This window comes from Schizosaccharomyces osmophilus, chromosome 3 (genome assembly GCF_027921745.1).
Source record: "Schizosaccharomyces osmophilus chromosome 3, complete sequence".
NCBI classification, from domain to species: domain Eukaryota; kingdom Fungi; phylum Ascomycota; class Schizosaccharomycetes; order Schizosaccharomycetales; family Schizosaccharomycetaceae; genus Schizosaccharomyces; species Schizosaccharomyces osmophilus.
In genome coordinates this window covers 55001-77569 of record NC_079240.1, presented here as the reverse complement: position 1 = coordinate 77569, position 22569 = coordinate 55001, and the positions used below count along the sequence as shown (strand labels likewise).

The window sequence follows — 22569 nt, the reverse complement described above, 5'->3', positions numbered from 1 at the left end:
CATAAAAAATAAGAAATAATCTCTTTATTTAGACGAAACCCCTTTCTATGGATTTTAGTAGAAAACCTGTGTAGAGTCATCACCGGCATCATTCAAAAAACTTTCAAAGTCAAAATCATTTAATAATTCAGCATTAGAATCATTTTTTGATGCATAATTAAACGTATTAACCGCAGATTCATTATATTGCCCATCCTCAGTCCCATTTTCGGCATCTTTACCTGCATTGGCCTCTCCAGGCGTACTCTCCTCTATGCGCTCGCTGTTCTGAAGATTTTTGTGAGTATTCATTCCTCCTTCTGAAGAAGCTGCTCCATTTTGCTGAGTTCCTTCTGAAGTCATCGAAACTTGGTGAACAGAATTACTCATAGAAGGATACTCACTTGATGCTATATCAGAATCTCGCATTGTACCTTTTTGGATGCTTTGATTATCTCTAATCGGTTCAAGAAATGCCTGTGAGTCAGGGTTTTGATTGCCATCAGCTGAAGTACCGCAAGGCAACTCTGGCTGGGAAGACTGAGTAAATGGTGGCTGATACTTTGAGATTTCTTTTGCATCCAATGCGGTGTTCTCGCTATTCTGCACATGCCAGGAATTTGATTTTTCAGGTATATCTGAAGCCATTCTATCCTGTTCATTCATTGATGCCGTACTCGTTGGAGTGACCTTTTTTGTCATATTTGCATCTCTAAAATCTGGAGCATCTAAGGGCGTCTCAGGCTGCTTCGTACGATTCAAATATTGAGACATTATGATATTCGCTACATATAAGTTAGATTTCAATCACTTGTTTCAAACACTTACATTGCTCATTCGGTGGAACATTCATAAATGAATGCTGAACTGGGAGACCCGGTTGCTTTTGATTCGGTGGTATAAATCCTGTCGTGCTCACATCAGATCCTTTAACTTGAGTATTCATTCCTCCACTAGATTTGGGGTGAAGATGTGATGATCTATCAGTTGTTGGCTTAAGTTGACTATTCTTTATCTCGTGATCAAAGCGCTCATGTGTTTGTGGGGAAAGAAATTCTCTTTCGCCTTCCTGTCGGGCCATCAATAATCTCTTTTTGTTTTGCTCTTCTAATATCATCAATTGCATATGGTAATCTGTTAAAGGATTCCCAAGATTTACATTATTAGCTTCACCAGGCACTGCAGCATCCTTTGGAAGAGTAGCCATATTCGGTGTCTGCCCTCTTCTCATTGCGAGTTCCCTTGCTTTTGTATACTCCATCGGGCCTTGGCCAGCGGTGTTTGCTTCATACATTGGAGGATGGGGACTAGACATCGGGAGTTGTCCCCTATAATAATTGGGCACATAAGGAGGGAGTCGATTACCCATAGCTGGATTCGTCCCATATTTACCATTCATAGTAGCTGGACTTTGCGGCATATGAGGAGGCATACCTTCAACGCTATTTTGAACACGGTACTTTTGCATATCATTGGCCAAAGCTTCAGAGCTTGCAGGGTAACGAGGTTGTATCATTATATTCGGGGAAGGCTTTATGGCAGGCACTGAAGCGGTCTCTCTCGTATTACTTTGATACGCGTAAAACGGAGATGAACCGCCACCCATCCCGGAAGATGCTTGAGTAATTATGGGAGAGGCGGAGTTTCTTGCAGTAGGGTTAACTGCTATGTTAGCACTGTACAAAGCCTTAGGATCAGTTATTTTTTTTTTACCAATACCAGATGCAGGATTCATGGCCGGTTGCTCATTTGACGGCATCTGAGGATCTTTAAGAGCATTCTGATTAAAATTCGCCGCTGGCTCGGACATTTGTTTACTTTGGCGTTGAAGGTATTCTTGCTGGGACTTTAGCTGATGAATTTGCGCTGGTGTGGGAGGATAAAATCCGTTTCTAGATGAGTTTGTGCTCATGCCACGACCTACAGGATAAGGATGATTATTAGGATCAAACGAGCGAGGAGGACTAGTTGATAGCATAGAAGTATTTAAATAATTGGGAGGAACTGAGGGAGCAGGTGCACCTAGCGAGTAAGGCATAGCAGGATTAGGCCCGGTACCAGCTGGAAGCAAAGATCCGTATTTTTGTGATCTATCAGAAAAGCTCATGTTAGAAGAAGGACCAGAAAGAGGGACAGCTCTTGAGGGAAGAACGTACGGTTTAGCAATGTTTCCCATAGCCGCTGGATCCGATTTCGGTACCGCTGAGCTAAAAGGTAAATACGGTTTGCTTTCGGAATTTTTCGATTCAGAGGAAGCGTAATTCAATGGGTTGGCATTAGATGATCGCATATGTGGCACAGTCGATGGGACAGGTGTCGAAGCAGTATGACTATGACCTCTATATACCGATCTGCTGGATTGAGAATCGTACAAATGAGCAGAACTATTAACCCGACTAACACGGGCACTGAAAACGTCCCAAAAGATATTAAACCATTCTACTAGAAAGCCTTCAGGAATATCAATAGCAACAGATGGGGCAGGCAAAGCCGTAGATAATTTTTTATTTTCAATTGAAGCATCTTTTTGTGATTCAGGAGTTGGGTTTGTATTAGAGGGAATATTCATATCAAATGAATCCAATTGCTCAGATTTGCCATTGGCTGCACCAAAAATACTTTGGTCATATCTGTTGTATTCATTAACCTGGGAAGAAGTTTCCGTTGCATTTTGTTCACCATTCGATGGAATCTGTACCTTTGATTCTTTTATAAAAGATTTAGCCGTCTCTTGAAACTTGTGTTTTACAAAATAATCGTAAATATAATAATCCAAACTTTCTTTTGGATGAAGTGAATCTGCAGCTGTCTCTGCAGGATTTTGGGGTTTCGAGTTAGAAGTCGACGAAGACTCTATGTCCATATACTCTGTCATTCTTTAAACAAGCAACTATAGTAAGACTTAAGTAAATCTTGATGTGGTCCAAAAAAGCACCGCAGTTTTGAAGGTACGAAAACCAAGGCACCTAAGCAAAATGACAAGCGGCCGACGGATACAAAAGCAAACCGAAAACAAGGAACAATCGTCTTTGAAATAGAATAAGGCGCGAGCCAAAAACAAACTTCCCACTGAGAAAACTCTATAAAACTTTCAAATTCTGCGGGATATCCGTTATGAAAGATTCAGACAAAAGCTAAACTATGATATTCATCAAAACCAAGTAAAAAGTGTAAAAGTAATTCAAAGAAGTGATAGCACCGAAATAATTAGTTCCAAATCCTTTTATTGATTCCCAAAACAGATATAATAAACCTTCAACCTTATTTCCCGATCTTATACTCGCACAATTCACGTCCTTTTTTATTTAAGATATACTTACAAGATTCCGCGTACGAAATAGGGTCTTCAGCGAGTAGAATCGTTGAAAATGTCAAAAGACTATTTTTTCTTGATGGTATTGTTGTACGCATCAAGGCCTTCAGGTACGTTTGTAGTACTGTGTATCTTGTTAACCCAAATAACGAGAACTTCATTTTTGGCTTATACTAACATTCCGTTTTTTATTACTAGAATAAAGTGAATTGTTGTATTTCTTTAAGCGAATACGTGCAATTCACACAAGTTCTACTACTGACGCTGCCATTATTGCCAGTGGGAATAAGAAAAACTTTCCATCATAAGGGAAAAGGCTAAGATGAATTCAGGAAACGAGTCATAGACAATGATTGACAAGGATATACTCAAGCGTGGCAATCGTTGGTTAAAAGTGGATGTGTTGTGTTAACAAATGTGGTACGTTTGTCTTTCATTAACATTTGAACAAGTAATCAATAGGATATATTAACAAATGTTCAGTGGGTCTGAAAGGTATAACTCCTTTTAAGCATACGGTATAAATTGCTTAGAAAACACACCTTGTTTATTTTTAAGTATTGTATCTTCGTTTTTATTGACGAGCAATCATATTTCTGTTCTTTTGATGCCGAGGACTGGAAGTTGGTTTAACTCTTCCATTCATGGTATAAGTGTTTTTTATTCTGTCTGATGAAGTTGCTTCAGCGTATGAAAGAAAGGTATATTTCTAGTATTGAATGCAGTTACGATGCCGGCGCACAGAAGTATGTATTTAGGTTTCAGCTGAAATTATGTCTCTTGGCTTTCATGTTTACAGCTTGCAATACTTATCGCATACCTCGATTATTTCTGTGTAGGTTAGGTGTGTGAACTTGGGTTCTTGTCGATTTGCTCAATCTTATTCGCTTTAGGTTGGAATTCCTCTACTTGAGTTTTGAAACCCAAAGAAAAACTAAAAAGATGCAAGCAGGTTTTTGTTTGGTCGGTAGCAACAGGAAGCCAAAGATCGACATCTTTCAAACTCCTTTATGCATTGCGAATGCTGTACAGTTTAACTTGACCCCAATAGTTGACTGTAAGTGTTCTTAATGAACCAAGTTCATACTTATTTACTTTAAGGTGGATATACTTTCTTGCTATTGTAAAATCTGTCAGATCTAAGGACTACCTACAAAATACATCTTTAAACAAAGTTCATTTCAATTATATTTATGTAACCACTAAGACGACGGGAAGCAACAGAAAAACAAAGGCAAAATATTCTCTTACGAAATAAACAGACAGGCTTAGATGGCACATATTAGTTGCAAATAAACATAGCAATGATTCCGCTTTTGGAATGTTAGCGTTTGGGGGGATTTGAATACCGTGCTTGAAAGAAATGACTAGATTTTGGTATTAAAACGAGCAAATTTAAGGATTGAAAATAAATCTTTTGAGAAATCGGCGAAAATGACCTATTCGATTGAATCATTGAAATACGATATTTTGGGTCTTAAAATATTTTTGAAAAAATTTGTACTTCCAAGGCAAGGTTTATCTTACTTGCATGTACAAATCCTCATTTTAGTAAAACGACGAAATTTGCCAAATCCTCCCATTATTAACAACTGCTTGCACCTATCACCAATAGAATACCCTGAATAGAACTACTGCTGAATAATTTTTTCAATGGTCAATACTCTGACTGTGTCTGTTATCTTGAGCAGGATAGCCTCATGGTAACAAAACTTTCATTTTTCAAGAGTGTCAGGAGATAAAAGTCACTACCTTTACAATACGAAAACATTGCAAACAAAAATGTAAGAAGACAAAGAACTCAAGAAAAGCTCAGATAACAATTTTGCATTCAACGGTTTTCTAATTTTTAACTATAGCTAGTGAAATGAATATAACTCTATGATAAAAAATTATAGCGTATTTTATCTTTTTTTTCCTTTTTGCTCAATGTTGTATGCTCTGAAACCGGGTTTCAAAATTTTCGCGCATACTCATTATGCAGCGAATATTGCATGCACCAAGAGTATTACCTTTAAGTGTAACACACTTAAATCTACTCGCATTCGACAAAAACAGTAGCAAGAGCTCGCCAGATTTTTACGCTCCCTTGTAAATTCTTCCAGTATGGAAATCTAGATCAGATTATTAAAAAAATCATTATGTGTGCAAAACAACTAAGGAGAGTATGGCCCGAAAAACTCGGTTGCTATTTTATTTGGTTGCACCCCAAGTTTTAAAAGTTCTTCTTTAACAAATCGCATGTAGTTATTGGGTCCAAGCAAATATATGTCGCAGTCAGCAGAGATCAATTCCTTTATATCTGCACGATGTAAAACGCGTGTCATTAACTCGTCAATAACTTCCTCATTGTGCACATACGCCTCCTGTGAAAAGAACTCTTTCAGTTTAATTTGATCTTTATACTGATCCTTGATTTGTAAAAGCCAATTTTTAAAAGGGCGAGACACATAGTTTCTGTTAGAGTAACAGAAAACAACTTTCCTCCCATCCAACAAAGCGCTTTCAACGATAGATATGATTGGAGTTATACCTATACCACCGGCGAAACAAAGTACCGGAAGACTTTGATTTCCTTCAAACTTTCTATATGTAAATTTACCGACTGGTGGACTAACCCCAACAACATCGCCTTTCTTTAAATGCTCATGGACATAATTACAAACAACCCCATCTTTAATGCGACGCACAGAAATGCGGTACATATTATTTTGAATATCGGGATACTTGGATAAAGAATATTCCCGGAGTGTTTCGTGAGGCAACCCTGGTATCTTCCATGCGATAGTAATGTATTGACCTGGATAAGCGGGGGCAATTTTAAACTCTTTGTTCTTTGGTGCAAAATAGACAGATTTTACATCGAAAGACTCGTCTATAAGCTTTACCACCTCAAATTCAGCAAAACCGTTCCATGGTTGGTTCTCATAAACGCTCTTTTCCTTGTCAATTAAAATCTTTGCCAAGTTTCCATAAGCAATAGTCCAAGCTTCTAAAAATCCAGGACAAGCGATGTCCCTTCCGAGCACTTCCTGCATTGTAGCTAATAAACAATGTCCAACTATGGGATAATGTTCAGCTTTAATTTGTAAACCAACGTGTTTGGTAACGATTTGATCAACCAATTCTGAAAGTAGAGTAAGATTATCAATATTTCGAGCATAGTTTAATAGGGCGAATGCTAGAATCCGTGGTTGAGACAAAGATTTCTGATGTACTTTGTTAAAGTATGGACGCACTTCGGGATAGTTCTTCAGCATTTTTTGATAAAACAATTTCGTTAATTCTACTCCAGATGATTCCAGGATAGGGATGGAAGAACGTATGTATTGCTTTTGCGAATCATTCAGTTCTTTCAATTGATATCCACTAGGTTGATTCTTGTAGCCATTTGCCGCGTTGACATCGCCAGTCCGATGTGCTGCCATTCTGCTATATGGGTGCCAGGACTTTTGCACTTATTCAGGTATATATAACGGTATTAAGATCTTAACCAGGACTGCAACTATGGTGTGACAATATATGATCGTATTTCACTAAGAAATTTTTCAATGAAATTATCTCAATTTATTCTCAAAAAGTCAGTCCATTTTTAAGCGGTGCTGTTTCAAAACATTGGAAACCATCCGGCCCGAGAAGGCAAAAAAAATTTATCATCGCTATTCTGTCCGAGAAGGCAAAAAATTTTTTTTCTTACTAATCTGCCAAACGAGTGTCGTTCAACCCTCTCAACAAAGCATAGTTGTAGCCTATTGTACATAAAATTTAAAGAAAAATGCACAAAATTACGATATTTTTAAATCGTATACTGCAAGTATAAAAGCCTTGAAAAACATTAAACAATATAGTGAAGACGGATTCCTTTAGCTCAGAAGTAATAAATGCGAGGTTCAGTAACAGACATCAGCTCTGAAAAAGTTGAACCGATTTTGTTTAGCAGAAAGGTTTTATTGTTTAGTAGACCACTTGACTGCCATATTCATATATTACAAACACTGGGCTAAAGAATTATTGAATTGCCTTTCTTGCCTATTCCATGGGTCTGGCTGGCATCCTTACGGATGGTGTAAGATTTGAAACTATTACCACCGGTGAGAAGGGGGGACTGTGGAATGAACCTTGAACAAAGAAACTAGTCAAATAAATATAAGCCTATGCATACCTGAGAGAATTTTGTCTATGTAGAACTGTATAAATGAAAGCTCTCATTGTACCATTTTTGCAAGCTAACGAGCGATATTTACACACAATAACAAATTCATACATTTACACCTTCACTGTCATACAAGACTTCAATTTACTATCGACCATTATACTATAAGTTTAAAGTAAGTTTTTATAAATCATTACCAACGTTTACTATCACTAAAGCTATGAAAGAAAGGAAAAATGAACTACTTCGTCTCGTAAAGGAAAAGGTCCAGTCGTCCATTCTTGGATATTATCTCACCATGATCAATGGATCAATACATTCGCATTCCACCAGAAGCACATACCACTTGTCCAGTAATCCATCGACCATTCTCTTGAACGAGAAAACCGACAACATTTGCTATTTCTTCGGGATGAGCAAGGCGGTGTTCATAGGGAGTAATTTTGGCAAATTCTTCTGCTCCACCGAACCCTCTCATCATGTCCGTCTCCACCGCCCCTGGATTGACTTGATTGACAGTATGACCTTTAGGACCTAATTCAGCTGCCCAACATCTCGTGAATCCTTCAAGAGCAGCCTTGCTTGCAGAATATAACGGTATCTGGGGCATTCCTGTCCTTCCTGCAGTGCTTCCAATATTGATGATTCTTCCACCTTTACTGGGGAGATGAGATGCCACGGCTTCTCCCATGAGAAAGATAGCTCGAACATTCAGATCGAAAATTTTATTATAATCTTCTACAGTACAACTTCCCACCGGTTTTGGACTAAGTGAGTAGCCTGCATTATTAACAAGGATATGAATGGTATGACCAAAAGCTATACGCGTGACATCAATGATATGTTTAGGGCTTTTAACATCACGCAAGTCAGCCTGTATTTCAATCGCATCTGCTGGGGCGTTAAAACCTTTAATCTTTTTCACCAATTTCTCCGTCGCTCCCTTGCTACTCTCGGAGGTAAAAGTAATGGCAACTTTGGCACCAAGACTTGCCAATTCCTCTGCAATTGTTGCACCAATACCTCGTGAGGCTCCTGTGACAATGGCGACTTTGTTCTCGAGAGGAAGACTGTTGTTTGACATTTTATAAACAACTAGCTTGAAGTTTCTTAAACAAGAATTTGGCAGATATATATTTGTTCAGCTATGAGCTCACTTTACTGTCATAACCCATCGATTATCTCATACCTGATAGCTTATCTGTGTCAGCCAGTTACAGTCGAAATATTAAATGGGAAAACTATTATTAGTGTCAAAGATGTCAAGGCCGAGTGTCATAACCGGTATACGATATTACTAATATTTTTATACAATAAATGTATTGTATTATCAAATACGTTATTACAAAAACTAAATGTTCATTTTTGCGATTGAAAATTTTATAAATCTAGAACTAAAGTTATTTAGAAGCTTACTAATCCTAGAAAGATATATATACCTCTGCTGAGAGCTCAAATCTTCAGATTGGAAGATTTGACTGATCTAGCTAAATAAAATTGTTCTTACAACTTGCTTTGTGAATCAGATCCCTGGAAGCTATTGCTATTCTTCTCTAGTAGTATTAAAGCATCCAATTTAAAGTCAACATACAATTTACTGAATTGTTATTACTTACATCTTTTCCACTGAATACTTATTCTCATAACGAGTGAGATACATCCTGTGACACCGAGTTATTGTATAATGTTTATACAAACGAGTTTTTTAGTACAAAATGTAAACAATGGAAATTTTTAACAAACTTTATCAGAAGGAACAGTGTTAACTATTTTAGAAGATATAGATACCCAGTTTTAGTAGCTCAAATCTTCGGATTGGAAGATTTGACTGGTCTAGCTGAATAAATTGTCTATACAACTAATTCAGTGAACCAGATCCCTGGTAGCTATAAATATCTATTTTAAGTGCTATTAAAGCATCTAACTTGTTAAAAAATGTAACTTACTCTCCACTGAGTACTTATTTTCATAACAAGTGAGACCTCTTCTGTGACATATTTGTACCCTTTTTTAAATGCATTGGCACGTACAAGACTAATGTTCTTAATGAAGCCTCTATTAAATTTTGGTATAGACACTGGTAATATGATTATGTTTCAAAGGCATTTATTAGACCTTTTGAATGTTCAGTAAATTTAATATGTTTTTAGGTCAATACAATCCGTATTGATGCTGCTTCACGAAAGACACCAAAAATTGAAATTCCAAAGTAAGTTCAGTATATCTTGAGTAACAGAAGCCAAAATAAATAGTGTTTTTTAATTTGTTATATTACAGGACAACGCTTTCAACTGTCAAGGCCGGTACGCAGTATACAATATTTATGGGAAGATCATTTGGTTTAACTATCTAGTTGCTTTCAGTATTATGTAGCAAATGACACTCCTTGAATTACTGCCCATTTCAATGCTAACATATGTATACCGTAGACGAGTAGATGTACTACTTCCACTAAAACACGTTACGGTTCTTTTTTTCAATAACATGCGAAATTTCATATTAATTATGTTTGGTTTATGGGCTTATCATCTGACGAGAAGGAACATTACCATTAATGCCAATCGATCTGGCTTGTCATACAAATTAATACATCGTCATTCCGCCAGAAACCGATATGGTTTGCCCTGTTATCCATTGACTTCTATCTTCAACCAGAAACCCAACAACTTCAGAAATATCGGAAGTTAATCCAATGCGATGCTCAAATGGAGTTTCGTTTCTCATCACTTGCAAAAATTCATCCGATATCGCTTCTCTTAGCATATCCGTGTCGACTGATCCGGGGTTGACTTGATTCACCGTGTGCCCTTGGTGGCCCAATTCAGCGGCCCAACATCTTGTGAAGCCTTCAATTGCTGCTTTACTCGCACAGTATAAAGGAAACTGAGCAAAACCCTTTCTTCCTAAAATGCTTCCAATATTAATAATCCTACCACCTTTATTGGGGAGATGGGGTGCCACAGCTTCTCCCATGAAGAAGACGGCTCTAACATTTACGTCAAAGACATCATTGTAATCTTCAATGGTTGAAGTTCCTAGTGACTTTACTGCACCTCCGCATCCAGCATTATTAACAAGAATATGGATGGTGGGACCAAACGCTTTGACAGTAGTATCGACGATATGCTTAGCACTTGCAATGTCACGCAAGTCGGCTTGAATAGTGATGGCATCTGCTGAAGTGCCTAAATCCTTAATCTTTTTCACCAATTGTTCCGTTGCATCTTTACTGCTTTCAGAGGTAAATGTGATTGCAACTTTAGCACCACGGTTCGCCAGTGTCTCAACAATTCCTGCTCCGATACCTCTGGAGCCTCCTGTAACGATGGCGACTTTGTTTTCAAGAGAAAGACTGTTATTCGACATGGTACTGTCCCTAAAACTTTAGGTCTTATGAAGCGCGGTTCATCTTCCTCCTGTAGTAGAAGTAACAAGTAGTTGTCGTCACCTTAATGCACGCTGTTATAATGAGGCGGGATCCATATGTATTTACTAACTCAAAAGGGAATTAGTTCAATTGGAACTGAATTCTTTACGTTTGTTTTGTCTTCACTTCAAGAAGTCATTAAGAAGGCTTCATTTTCAATGCAACAGATAAGGAGCAGCTTCATGTATTAAGGTCTAACGATTTTTTTCTCAATTAATGTACTGAGAAAGAAATTAAATTGAAAGAGTGCTTTCTACATGCGCTCGGATGATCGGCTCATAAACTGATCTTTATAATTATTGACAGAATAGTAAAATACAAGAACTCGAATTTTGTACCTGCGAAAATTTATCTCTTTCCTTAGATTTTATGTCGATGAAAATCAGTTTCGACTCTTCGTAGTATTTGAATATTCAGAAGCTATCTTATGACCTCGATCAAAAATATATATGCCTTGAACGAGTATCAAAATTTGCGATTTTCACGAGATCGTTTTGAGCACTTAAAGAAAATATTCTGGGTTCAAATACTAAAAGATTACATACATTACATGTTTGTAGCAGGAACCACAAATATCCACATAAGAAATTGTTTGTAACACTACTCCATATATATATTTTTTGAAAGAGAAATGAAAATATAACAATAGAAAACCGAAAAATTTAGGTCAAAGCTTTCAGTAACGATGCTACCAAAAGCATCCCGACCAAGATTACATGTCAATAATAGTTAGTTCTAGGAATGTAATATTAAAGAGTTTTTGGTTGTATCTAATTTCCCCTACATGCTGCTTCGGCCTCACTACATCCTTTCGTATTCTTAATGCAATTCAACATTTTCTACATGATGCCTCAATAGACTACCCAAACACGACGCTACAAGTAACGATGAACAAAAACAAACAACTGAGTGCTAGTCTAATGGACTAACAAACTTCAAAGGAAGGAAGAAATGAAATAAAAATCTATTGAACGTTCGCTTGTCATAAGAATTTATTATTTTTGTATTCGAATCTTCCTCATTATTTTTAGTTATCCTCTAATGATACCATACCATAGTAACAGTTCGTTGTCATTTAAATCTGTGGTCTAACATTTTTAGAGAGAAAAGTATAAAAGAATATAAAAAATAAATACTTGGACTATAAACTTTAATCCTACCCTGTTGGCTGCTCTAGAAGCACTGAGTCATTAGCCTTTTCTTAAGGAAATGCGTTTATTTTTTTTCAATTCTGAAGAATTTTTCTAGTTATAATCATCTTCCGTGATTGATTCTTACTTATAAAAGGTAAAAAACAGAGACGTCCTTTGCTTGTGCTACCGATTACCATGCTACTTGAGGACTAACAACATCTCGGATTATGCAGCATATGAATGTACCATTCATATCCGTTGCAATCTCCGGTAAAGCAATGGCAGGAACTTTTGAATCGCAGCGTCTCCAAAAATTTCCTTCTAATACCTCTCTTCCTTAGTGACCTTGCCCAACCGTACTCTGAAAAACCAGCGTTACCATCATAAGGGTTGATAGGCTTCATCAAAAGGCATCATATTCAGTTCTTATGGAAGAAAGCTAAGCTGCTATGATTTTGGATTTCATTTTGGACACGATAAAACTTGGGCTTATACAAAGATCACGTGTTATCCTGTCTAAATAATGCTTCGTGCGTCAACGATAAAACCGCCGTTGTTACTCGTTCAGGAGACCAAAAACATAGTAATATTGAAGGAAGATGAAGGAAGGGTCTTCCAAATATGGTAGATAAAATATATGATTATGATAAACGTAATATGTCGCATCTGAGATTCGTACTTACAGTACAATCCGATTAGCTCAACTTTAAGGTAGTTATTTTATTGTTTATGAAAGGATTGAGGACTTTACTTGTTTCCGTCACTCTTTATTTTTGCACCAACTAAGATTCGCGAGTATATGAATAGTACTTATCATCAAAGGAAGAAACCAACAGAGGATTGAACAACATACTAGATAAAAATAAGAATTTGACTCGTTCCAAATTGTTAATATTTTATGAGATGGTAGTCTTAGTCTCTGACGAGTTTTTGTCAAAAGGATAAGAATTAGATTTAGAATTCAAGTTCATGTTAGGTAGAAACGAGAAGAATGCACATACTTTAAAATGCAAAATAATGGTTTGCAGGTTTGTTGGAAAAGAAATCTATCAGTTTAGTTCCATTTAGATTAAATGAAACAAAGCAACGAATACAGAAATGGTAATATGAATGAAGTAAATTTACTAAAAAAAGCCTGTAGTTTCAATAAACCGTCTCCAGATCTTTTTTTACACTGTATTAGCAAAAGTTTCCAATACTTGACATAGTAAAGATTCCGTAATCTTGTGTTCTTTTAAAAAAGGTATCAAATCGGCAATCCTTTCAAACCTAGAAATGTCTTTGTAGTCTATAGTTGAGCCGTAAACGAAACGTTGATATATTGTTTCTGTTGAATAGCTAGATGCAATTCTTTCAAAATTTTTCTGCTCTTGGTATCCATCCGTTACTTCCTACGCGACGGGTTTTAACATTGTCTTGAGAAGCGTGTCTTCTCCGATATATCAAAAGTCAATTAAACCACTCGATGGGGATCTTTCTCTCAGGAAGAGCCTAGATAAAAAAATTCAATAGGTTTTGGAAAGTAAAAGCGTTGGTAAATCTTAAAAATGTTTTTCAACAACAAGTCTCGCACACTTTCACTTGGAGTCGGGAGAAGACGACAGAACTCATATTCGCTTTTTTCGCAAATAGGTTTCATGTCTGAGATTCACTCAAATTCCTCAATGTTTTTTGGGTCCAACTATGAGTTTAAATTGATGTATTGGTAGTAATACCAGACATCCTCTTACTTTCTTTCGATTACAGAGGTTTCTAGTGCTCCCAGTGCTTTCGCGAGATCGGAATAATGATTTGTGGAGTAAACAAAGATAGGTTCATGAAGCAGCGTAAGAAAGAGTTGATCATCTCGTTTGTATTTGAATTTGTATTCGATGAATCCTAAATCGCTTTGTTGGCGCTCATTCCTTCTTAGACCATAGACATGTTCATACTGGAAAGAAAGAGAAGAGACAATCGTGCAATTTGTTTCCAAATTCTGTTTGTAAAAATCGGGCAAGCAACAAGAGAGAAAATCTGATTTGATTTTTTTTTTCTAATAGCTACAATGAAGAACAACACGTACGTATAAAGAATGTACCAAGTTCAAGATGAAAGTTGGAGATCAAGTGACAATTGGTGTTGCAATAATAAATAACTGTAAGTAAAGGGTACGTATGACTACGGAGTAAGAGCAAGACGGAGGTAGTGGGTATGAGAGTGAAAGCTAACGTCAAGTCACAGGTGTTAGTTTCACTCTTATAAAATAGAAGAATGCATACAGCGAGAGAATGAAGCCAAGTTGAGCAGTAAGCCCACGTTGTTCGAAGTTTCTTCTTTTACTAAAAAGAACAAAACTTTTCAGCTTAATAGTGGGTAGTGTTAAACTTAAGTTGTCAAGGATGAAAGGAAATTTCTTCTCTATAATGGAAAGTTTTATCCTATTAAAAAATCACAGAATTAAACGAATGATGGCCAAGTAGTATAAAATTAAATAAAATTAGAATTTTCGTTTAACAAATATCTAGTGGCAAGAGATAAGTACATATATGACAAAACTATTACGTACTTATATGACTTTTCTTCAGTTGAAGAAGGGCTTTGAATGATCGTAAAGAGTATTACTGTTTTATTAGCTTCTTAACGTACAACAACAAAGAATTCTACGTCCGTCTAAGTTTTGGAATTCACTCATTTTATACTCTCATTATATTAATAACTATACCTATGCCAAATGGAATCGTTACATTTACCCTTTATAGATCTGTCTGAGCAAAATACACACTTTGTTAGTATGAAGGTGGTCAATGCTTGTAAAGAATGGGGATTTTTCATGGTGAAAAACCACGGAATTGATATAGAACAGATGGAAGGAGTCTTTAAAATCAGCGATGAGTTTTTTAATTTACCAATTGAGGAAAAGGAAAAATTCAGGTTTAAAGGAGGAGAATTGCAAGCAGGATATTCAAAACGTATGGGTGAAAAGTTGTATTCAGATGATCCATCTACTAAAGCCACGAAGGAATTTTATGACCTAGCAAGATTTCCTCACTCAAATCGAGAAGTTATTAGCCCCGCCATCCGTAAATTCTTGCCCGAAATGACACTGTTTCAGAAACAATGCTACAATCTTTCACTAAAACTTCTTGATTTAATCGCTCTTGGATTAGAACTTCCAAGTGATTTCTTTAGCAAATACCATAGTTCTACCGAGGACTTTATTCGTCTCATAAAGTATAGCGTTCCTGAGGGAGTAGAACACAAAAAGGACGATGTGGATACTGATTGTAATTTTGATTGTGGGACAATCACCCTACTTATTCAAAGAAAAGAAGGATTTTTACAAATCAAACCTCCAGAAGTGGATATTATACCCGATTGGGTTAGAGTTTCAATTGACAAGGATGTGATTTCGTATGTAAAAAACTTATATTGTATTTGTTCTGTCCTTTTTATTAACAACTTGCTTGCCTCAGAGTGAACATTGCAGATATGTTGCCCTTCTTGACCAATGGTAAGCTAAAAAGCAGCATCCATCAGATAAAAATCGATCCCCAAATGATGAAAGGACAACTAATTGCTTATTCTGCGATTCCTGACTTGGATTATCCTATAACCCGAATGTCCGATGAACAGCATGGAAAAAATGCAGACAAAACAACTGTCCGTAAATATAAAGAAACAAGGTTGAATGACAGTCAAGCTCAGCATGGTTCACCAACGTAAAAAGGCAAAAAGACATGAATATTGCGAGTAATGAACCAGAATAATTAGGGATTTAAATCTGTAGTATTGATGATGTCCTTGGTTTTTTTTGAATGGGGATTTCTTTTTTCTTTTTATACATTCTTTGCAAAGAGTAGATGCAAGTCTACAAGGAATTGCAAAATTTCAGACTGCTTAATCGAAAAACAGTTGGTTGTGTTCTGATAACAAAAGTTTAGACCATTAACAAAGATATAAAAGTAAAGAAAGAATCAGGGTGTTTTCATTATGGTTAAAACTTATAATTACCAAAATGATTGTTTCCAAAAAAATAAATATCAAACCTATAATGTCCACCTGTACCATTACCATTATCTTTTCTCCATATCATGTTGGCCTTCGTGATAACCGTGTGGGCAATGGTTCCAAGCGGATTCGATCGCTGGGATTGGACCGAAAACTAGAGCGGCTATATGCCAAGATTTAGTAGAAGGAAATCAATTGCTTGGATGACTTTGAGGGTAAAATCGGCCGCAGTTTTGAGATTTCGCGACGTATATCGATTGCAGCTACCGAGGCCACCGCAAAGAACACATTTCCCCTTATTATTTTTCGTAATTCCATGGCTAGCTCTGCTGTCGCGTGTGGGCTGAAAATCAAGGATTTAGCGTTCAAATACTATGATGCTCATAACGATCTTGACCCTCCTGATGTCCACGAGAACGGCTATGTTAATCCATGGATTTGTCCATACTCAAAGGTGAAAGTTGGAAGACGTTAATAAAAACTTTGCCGGGATTTGAGCCGTTCGACTATCACCGGTTCCTTTACTGTGGTCTGCGCGATCAATCCAGGGTTCAGCGAAACGTGTAATTGGTGCTGGCAAGAAAAATATTTGAGGTGACACCTCAAGAAAGTGGATTTCGTCCGCGAGCTCATTACCCAACTTGAACGGCGGTCATACAGTCCGGCTCTGGTTCATGTTGGTCTGGATGTTTTAGGCAAGTCATGCAGAAAAGATAACGATTATCCATCTCTTGTTGATTTCCTTGAATCTGACTTGATCGCCTGCATGAACTTGATACCCAAGACGTGTACCCCCAAATCACTTACGGTTAGTTCGTTTGACTCCGATGCTGGTGACGGTGACAAGATTGCTCAGATTGCAATTCGCATCAATACCTTTGTCCAGTCGTTGTAATCATTGATGAAAACTGGAATTTTGGTCAAAAGCTAGAACGGTTGGGAGTAAGGAACGTCTTGCAGACCAGCTATTGAGACCGTATCCTAAAAAATGGGATGGCTTTTTTAAATATAATGAATAAAGAAAAGAAAGAAATATTTTTTTCCTTTTGGTCGGAGACTTTGGCAGGATTACCAGCCTTCTTAGATAAAAGCATTTGCACTCCCTTTTGGTTCAAGTTGACAGAATTTAAATAAAAATAAAAACGATGGACATTGAAAAGCCTACAGCATTCCGGATTCCCATGTTGTCTCCAACCATAGTACTAACGAAACCCTCAGACGCTTAACTGCAGTGATCGGACGGGAACTGGTGTTTTCGCCTAGGTATGGCCGTAGACGTTAAAGCGGCTTTGTAAAACTAATCTAACCCATTAGAGTTGATGGTCTTTAGCGTTGCGTTATCTTAATATCCTTTAAGACCCAATTTTACTCAGCTCTATCTTTGGTATTTTTTCACGAGTAAATGGAATATGCTCTTGCAAAAGTCCCAAGGTTTGAAAAGTGTAAAGGAATCAAAACAAACTCTTCTTAAATGATGCACATTCTACGAAACCACCTAGGAAAGCTGTACTAATCAAGTCGGAATATGCGAGAACGTTCGTTACTTTTCATCATACAAAAGAGGAATAGATGATTTTTCTAGAGATATCGTGAATGACGAGTGAAGCTGTAGTAAACAAAAGGATTCAAGGAAAAAGAAAACAAAAGCAAAAGCAAAAGCAAAGAAAATTCCTTTTTCTTATTCAGATTGAAAAGAAAGAACTAAAAAATGACATGAGAGATAAATGAAATACACGGGAATGCGTGGAATCCCGGTGGTGGCCAAGTGGCCGCATCTAGAAAGTACTAGGGCTCTAAAGAAATGATCGAACCATCCTTGTGTTCACTTATAAATAGGAGTGCAGTAGAGGAGATTCAACAACATTGACAAAAAAGAAATAGAATATAAGGATTCTTTGATTGCTATTTATAATCAACAAGCTCTATCTACAATGTCTCTTCAACCTTTCTTCGAGTTGCACCCTTTCCAAGACGTCTTTTCTGACTTTCTGAGTTATTCTCCTCGTGTCCAACGCCAAAATCGTGTTGGCGATTTGTCACCTGCTATCGATGTTCACGAAGGCAAAGATACCGTCGAAGTGGATGTAGAACTTCCTGGTGTCAAAAAGCAAGACGTTGAAGTTCATTACGACGAAGGAAAACTTACCATTTCTGGTGAATCTGTGAATGAGCGCAAGAGCGAAGGCGACAAGGGAAACCAAAGATGGTCGGAACGTCGCTTTGGTTCCTTTTCCCGAACAATCACCATTCCAAACAAGGTAGATGCCGATCGTATTGAAGCTCAGTTCAACCACGGTATTCTAAGCGTTGTCTTGCCCAAGATTGAGGAATCCCGTTCCAAGAAGCAAATCGCCATTAACTAAATCTGAGACCGAATTGGATAAACTATGATGGAGCAAAACCGATTGACGAGTTTACGACCATTATGTTTTTTATGATAATTTAGCATTGACGATTTGACGACAAAAACTGCATGAATGAATGAAATTAGATATTTAATATTTTTTATAATTGAAACTACTCTTTTTAATGCAACCATATAAGTGGAATTCGACTGTAATTCTTTGAACGTTACATTACGTTGAGTCTTGTACTCATAACTGCTGAACGACTTTGTCGAGATGAATCGAGATGTTTTTAATATAATTATTTTCAAAATGCTTAGTAACATGCTTGTTTTCTTGACAAATTTCAATGTTGAAGGGTATATAGTTTGAGAATGGAGACAAGTCTACTTCATAGTATATATTTCAAAAGAAGCCTTTACAGATGAATCGAGTCAACTTCTGAAAATATTGCGACATACTAACTTTAGCATCAGTAAAATTATGATAAACATTCCATTAGAGGCGTTAAGCTAAGAATTTGGATAGAAGCTAATTCAAATAAACTAGACAATACAATCTCAGGTAATAATCCGGATCCTGCCTGAAAAGGAAAGAGAGGATGCTGCTTTAAGCGTTTGGCGGTGTAAGAATGAATTCCTCTGATTGAGCATATATTTCCTCGTTGTCATAACTGGTATACAATATTACTAATATTTTGATACAATAAATGTATTGTATTATCAAATACGTTATTACAAAAACTAAATGTTCATTTTTGCGATTCAAAATTTTATAAATCTAGAACTAAAGTTATTTAAAAGCTTACTAATCCTAGAAAGATATATATACCTCTGCTGAGAGCTCAAATCTTCAGATTGGAAGATTTGACTGATCTAGCTAAATAAAATTGTTTTTACAACTTGCTTAGTGAATCAGATCCTTGGAAGCTATTGCTATTTAATCCAAGTAGTATAAAAGCATACAATTGCCCGAAATTGTAATTACATTTTTCCACCGATAACTTATTCTCATAACAAGTGAGATCTAACCTGTGACAGATATAGATTAATAATTGAATGATAGTCAGTAAGCTGCAGTAGAATGTTGAAAAAATGCTTTACCCTACTTAAGTCATTTTAGATAGTCTTTACGTGTAAGGCTTTTAAACTTAAATTTCAGATTGTTAAAAATTAAAAAAAAAAGTTCTATTTATCTCTAAACAACTAAGCTCTAAGAGGCACTTGCTTTTCGTTCCAGAGTATATAGTACAATAGCGTTCTTAAATCCTTTTCAAGACACTCGTCTTCAAAATTTTATAATTGCCAGTAAGCAGCTTTTGTCCATGGTCCTAAGTAACCGTATTTTCCTTCGTTTCCTGCTTCATTTTACCATTCGGTTGATGTTTAAGATTTATACCAATTTAGATTTCAGCTTCAAAGGTTGCTTTACTGATATATATTCCACTTTTCTTCATTCCTTGCCTCAATATTAATACATTTTGAGACCGCCAGAAGCTGAAATTGTTTGTCCGGTGATCCATCGGCTGCTTTCTTCAGCAAGAAACCCTACAATGTCTGCAATATCCTGAGGCTGTCCAAAGCGGTTTTCCATAGGAGTCATGTCTTTATACGCATTAGTTACTGAGCTATCTATTCCCCTTAGCATATCTGTCTCCACCGCACCCGGATTGACTTGATTGACGGTATGGCCTTTAGGACCTAATTCAGCGGCCCAGCATCTTGTGAACCCTTCAAGAGCAGCCTTGCTTGCACAATACAAAGGGATTCGGCTAGCTGATCCTCTACCTGCAATACTTCCTATGTTAATGATTCTACCACCTTTATTGGGGAGATGGGGTGCTACGGCTTCTCCCATGAAGAAGACGGCTCGAACATTTACGTCAAAGATACTATTGTAGTCCTCAACAGATGTACTTCCTATAGGAGTACGGTCGTATGCAATTCCGGCATTATTGACGAGAATATGGATGGTGGGACCAAAAGCTTTGACAGTAGTATCGACGATTAGCTTAGCACTTGCAACGTTACGCAAGTCGGCTTGAATAGTGATGGCGTCTGCTGAAGTGCCAAAATCCTTAATCTTTTTCACCAATTGTTCCGTTGCATCTTTACTGCTTTCAGAGGTAAATGTAATAGCAACCTTGGCACCACGGCTTGCCAATGTTTCAGCAATTCCTGCTCCGATACCTCTGGAGCCTCCTGTGACGATGGCGACTTTGTTTTCGAGAGGAAGACTGTTATTTGACATGGTACTGTTCATAAAACTTAAAAAACGTATGCAAATGTATAATAAAACAAGTGTTGAAGTTTACTACTGTTTTGTTAAAGTCAGCCTCTCATGTATTCATATTGAAGAACCCTATCTCTACCTACGTCATCTTAGTAATGAGATTTGTTAGCGGTAAGCTTTCCTTTTACGAGGGCTTCCATCGCTTCCGAAAACGTATGGTAGGCAAGATGCAGGACTTCTAATTGTTTAATTTTTGTATGAGAGAAATGCTAACAAAAAATAGACTCGCAATAAAGAGAAAAAAAAATCGACTCGAAGATTTTGACTAAACAGTTGCAATATACATCTAGTATTTTGTAATTTCAGTCTGAGCTGTCAAAAATGTTTACCTAGTTTCTCCATTGATTTTGAATACACTAACTAAAACACGATGCTGATAATTTTTTTTGTCGTATTGGTGTTCGACAAGCTTGAATGTTGCTGTCTTTAAAAAAGAAAGAAGATATCACTTAGCGATAGGTATGATAAAGCTTGTGTCGAAATTTCTGCATTATTGTTTAGATGATGTCTTCGCCAAGTAAGTAATAGCAATTTGTCATTTTCCCGAAACTAAAAGAGGGTAGTTGACACATTATTATAGTGTTTTTTATTTTTTGTCAAGCCTGGTAAACTGAGTAAAGCAATTTTTAAAGCTATAATAGCTACATGTAGTTTTGCTGAAAATATGCTTAAATGACAATTCAAGGCATTCTTTTGGATTGAGAGTTTTTGTTGGACGTTGTTGTAATTATGAATTCAAAAAAAGCTTTCTTCCAAAATCATAGATGATCATGCTTTCAGTGTGCAAGAATCCTTTACACTAGGAGTTTATATCAATCTATATCTTTAATGAACGAGTCTTTTTGTAAAGGATAGAAAGAAGCATTGCGTTAAGTTTCTTTAACTTCTATCGATTTATTTTTTTTATTTTTCATTGTAGTATTTTTCTTACTTTGTAATTCGCTTTAACCCAACTGGAATCTGGTATATTTGTTTTTTGTCACCAGTCTCTATCAATTTCCTCAGTAAGTGCAACTACAATAAATACCATTTAACTACTCTTTGATGAGAATAAACACATAGAAAAAAAAAACACTCATCACAAGGTTGTACTTACGAAGCTAATTATCAGGATCGTTACAACATCCTTAAGATTCGATTATGTCTTTATTATTAAGAACTACATCTATATTCACGGATATTAACGTACCGTATACTCGATGAGCAACTAAAACAAAAAGCAATGAAAACTAGGCAACCATATTTTTTTTTCCTCATGAACATGCAGTTAGTTATATTTTTCGCAATTGAATAAACATTTCTACGAGGTTTCAAAAACCACTTTTAGCCGATACGTGGGCTTGTCGTATACAGAAAAAATTAAAGCTATTATCTCACTCAACTTACCACTTTACAGAGCAACTAAGTATATTCAAATTCACATGGAGAATCTACAGAGAAACTCTCTCAAATCGAAACATACGATTTCTCTAAAGCTATTATCATAATTCTCAAGAGTACTTTTTAAATAACCTAACTAGACCATCTTTATCCAACAATGAACCATCAATAACTTAAAGCGTTAACTCATTTTGCCAGTTATTGAATTCACCATTACAAAGATGATAGAAGAAAGGAGGGAGGATTAGGAGGAAAGAGAAGAGGAAAGGGAGAAAAGGGGGAAAAAGAGGAAAAAAAGAAAAAGAAAAGATAAAAAGAAAAAGATATATGGAAAAAGAATGGGGAAGAGAGGGAGATTTGGGAGAGATATTGGGAGGAAGGGGAAGCGGGAGGAAAAACAAGAGGGAAAGAAAATGAAAAGTAGGGGAAAAGATTGAAAAGAGGAGAAAGAAAAAGAAGAGAAAAAATAGAAAAAAATAAAAGAAAAATTATAAAAATAAACAAAGTTGCAAAAGTTGAAGAAAAGGTAAAGAAAAACAAAAAAGAAACGAGAGAGGGTG

At 36.5% G+C, this 22569-nt stretch overlaps 8 protein-coding genes and 1 non-coding gene across 9 annotated transcripts; 3 read left to right on the top strand and 6 right to left on the bottom strand.

Annotated features, from left to right (window-relative positions):
* Positions 1 to 54: 54 nt before the first annotated feature.
* Positions 55 to 2854, bottom strand: adn3 (DNA-binding transcription factor Adn3; the record flags this gene model as incomplete). The annotated part of the gene is made up of 4 exons (XM_056182875.1): positions 55 to 764; positions 808 to 1641; positions 1693 to 2069; positions 2136 to 2854. The coding sequence occupies 4 exons, from the start codon at positions 2852 to 2854 to the stop codon at positions 55 to 57; spliced, it is 2640 nt and encodes an 879-aa protein (XP_056039656.1).
* Positions 2855 to 5448: 2594 nt separating this feature from the next.
* Positions 5449 to 6720, bottom strand: yhb1 (nitric oxide dioxygenase Yhb1; the record flags this gene model as incomplete). The annotated part of the gene is made up of 1 exon (XM_056182874.1): positions 5449 to 6720. One exon carries the CDS (start codon positions 6718 to 6720, stop codon positions 5449 to 5451), a length of 1272 nt encoding a protein of 423 aa, XP_056039347.1.
* A 1035-nt stretch (positions 6721 to 7755) lies between these two features.
* Positions 7756 to 8529, bottom strand: SOMG_04086 (3-ketoacyl-acyl carrier protein reductase; the record flags this gene model as incomplete). Its single annotated transcript, XM_056182873.1, has 1 exon — positions 7756 to 8529. The coding sequence occupies one exon, from the start codon at positions 8527 to 8529 to the stop codon at positions 7756 to 7758; it is 774 nt and encodes a 257-aa protein (XP_056039348.1).
* Positions 8530 to 10028: 1499 nt separating this feature from the next.
* On the bottom strand, positions 10029 to 10811 carry SOMG_04085 (versicolorin reductase; the record flags this gene model as incomplete). Its single annotated transcript, XM_056182872.1, has 1 exon — positions 10029 to 10811. The coding sequence occupies one exon, from the start codon at positions 10809 to 10811 to the stop codon at positions 10029 to 10031; it is 783 nt and encodes a 260-aa protein (XP_056039345.1).
* A 3904-nt stretch (positions 10812 to 14715) lies between these two features.
* Positions 14716 to 15707, top strand: SOMG_04084 (iron/ascorbate oxidoreductase; the record flags this gene model as incomplete). Its single annotated transcript, XM_056182871.1, has 2 exons — positions 14716 to 15395; positions 15458 to 15707. 2 exons carry the CDS (start codon positions 14716 to 14718, stop codon positions 15705 to 15707), a joined length of 930 nt encoding a protein of 309 aa, XP_056039346.1.
* A 601-nt stretch (positions 15708 to 16308) lies between these two features.
* SOMG_04083 (arginase protein) lies at positions 16309 to 16887 on the top strand (the record flags this gene model as incomplete). The annotated part of the gene is made up of 2 exons (XM_056182870.1): positions 16309 to 16462; positions 16604 to 16887. The coding sequence occupies 2 exons, from the start codon at positions 16309 to 16311 to the stop codon at positions 16885 to 16887; spliced, it is 438 nt and encodes a 145-aa protein (XP_056039665.1).
* Positions 16888 to 17150: 263 nt separating this feature from the next.
* On the bottom strand, positions 17151 to 17265 carry SOMG_10100. Its single transcript, XR_008803633.1, has one exon. It is a non-coding gene; the product is annotated as a 5S ribosomal RNA (ribosomal RNA).
* Positions 17266 to 17923: 658 nt separating this feature from the next.
* SOMG_04082 (hsp16-like protein) lies at positions 17924 to 18355 on the top strand (the record flags this gene model as incomplete). The annotated part of the gene is made up of 1 exon (XM_056182869.1): positions 17924 to 18355. One exon carries the CDS (start codon positions 17924 to 17926, stop codon positions 18353 to 18355), a length of 432 nt encoding a protein of 143 aa, XP_056039814.1.
* A 1452-nt stretch (positions 18356 to 19807) lies between these two features.
* On the bottom strand, positions 19808 to 20599 carry SOMG_04081 (short-chain type dehydrogenase/reductase; the record flags this gene model as incomplete). Its single annotated transcript, XM_056182868.1, has 1 exon — positions 19808 to 20599. One exon carries the CDS (start codon positions 20597 to 20599, stop codon positions 19808 to 19810), a length of 792 nt encoding a protein of 263 aa, XP_056039349.1.
* Positions 20600 to 22569: the final 1970 nt, after the last annotated feature.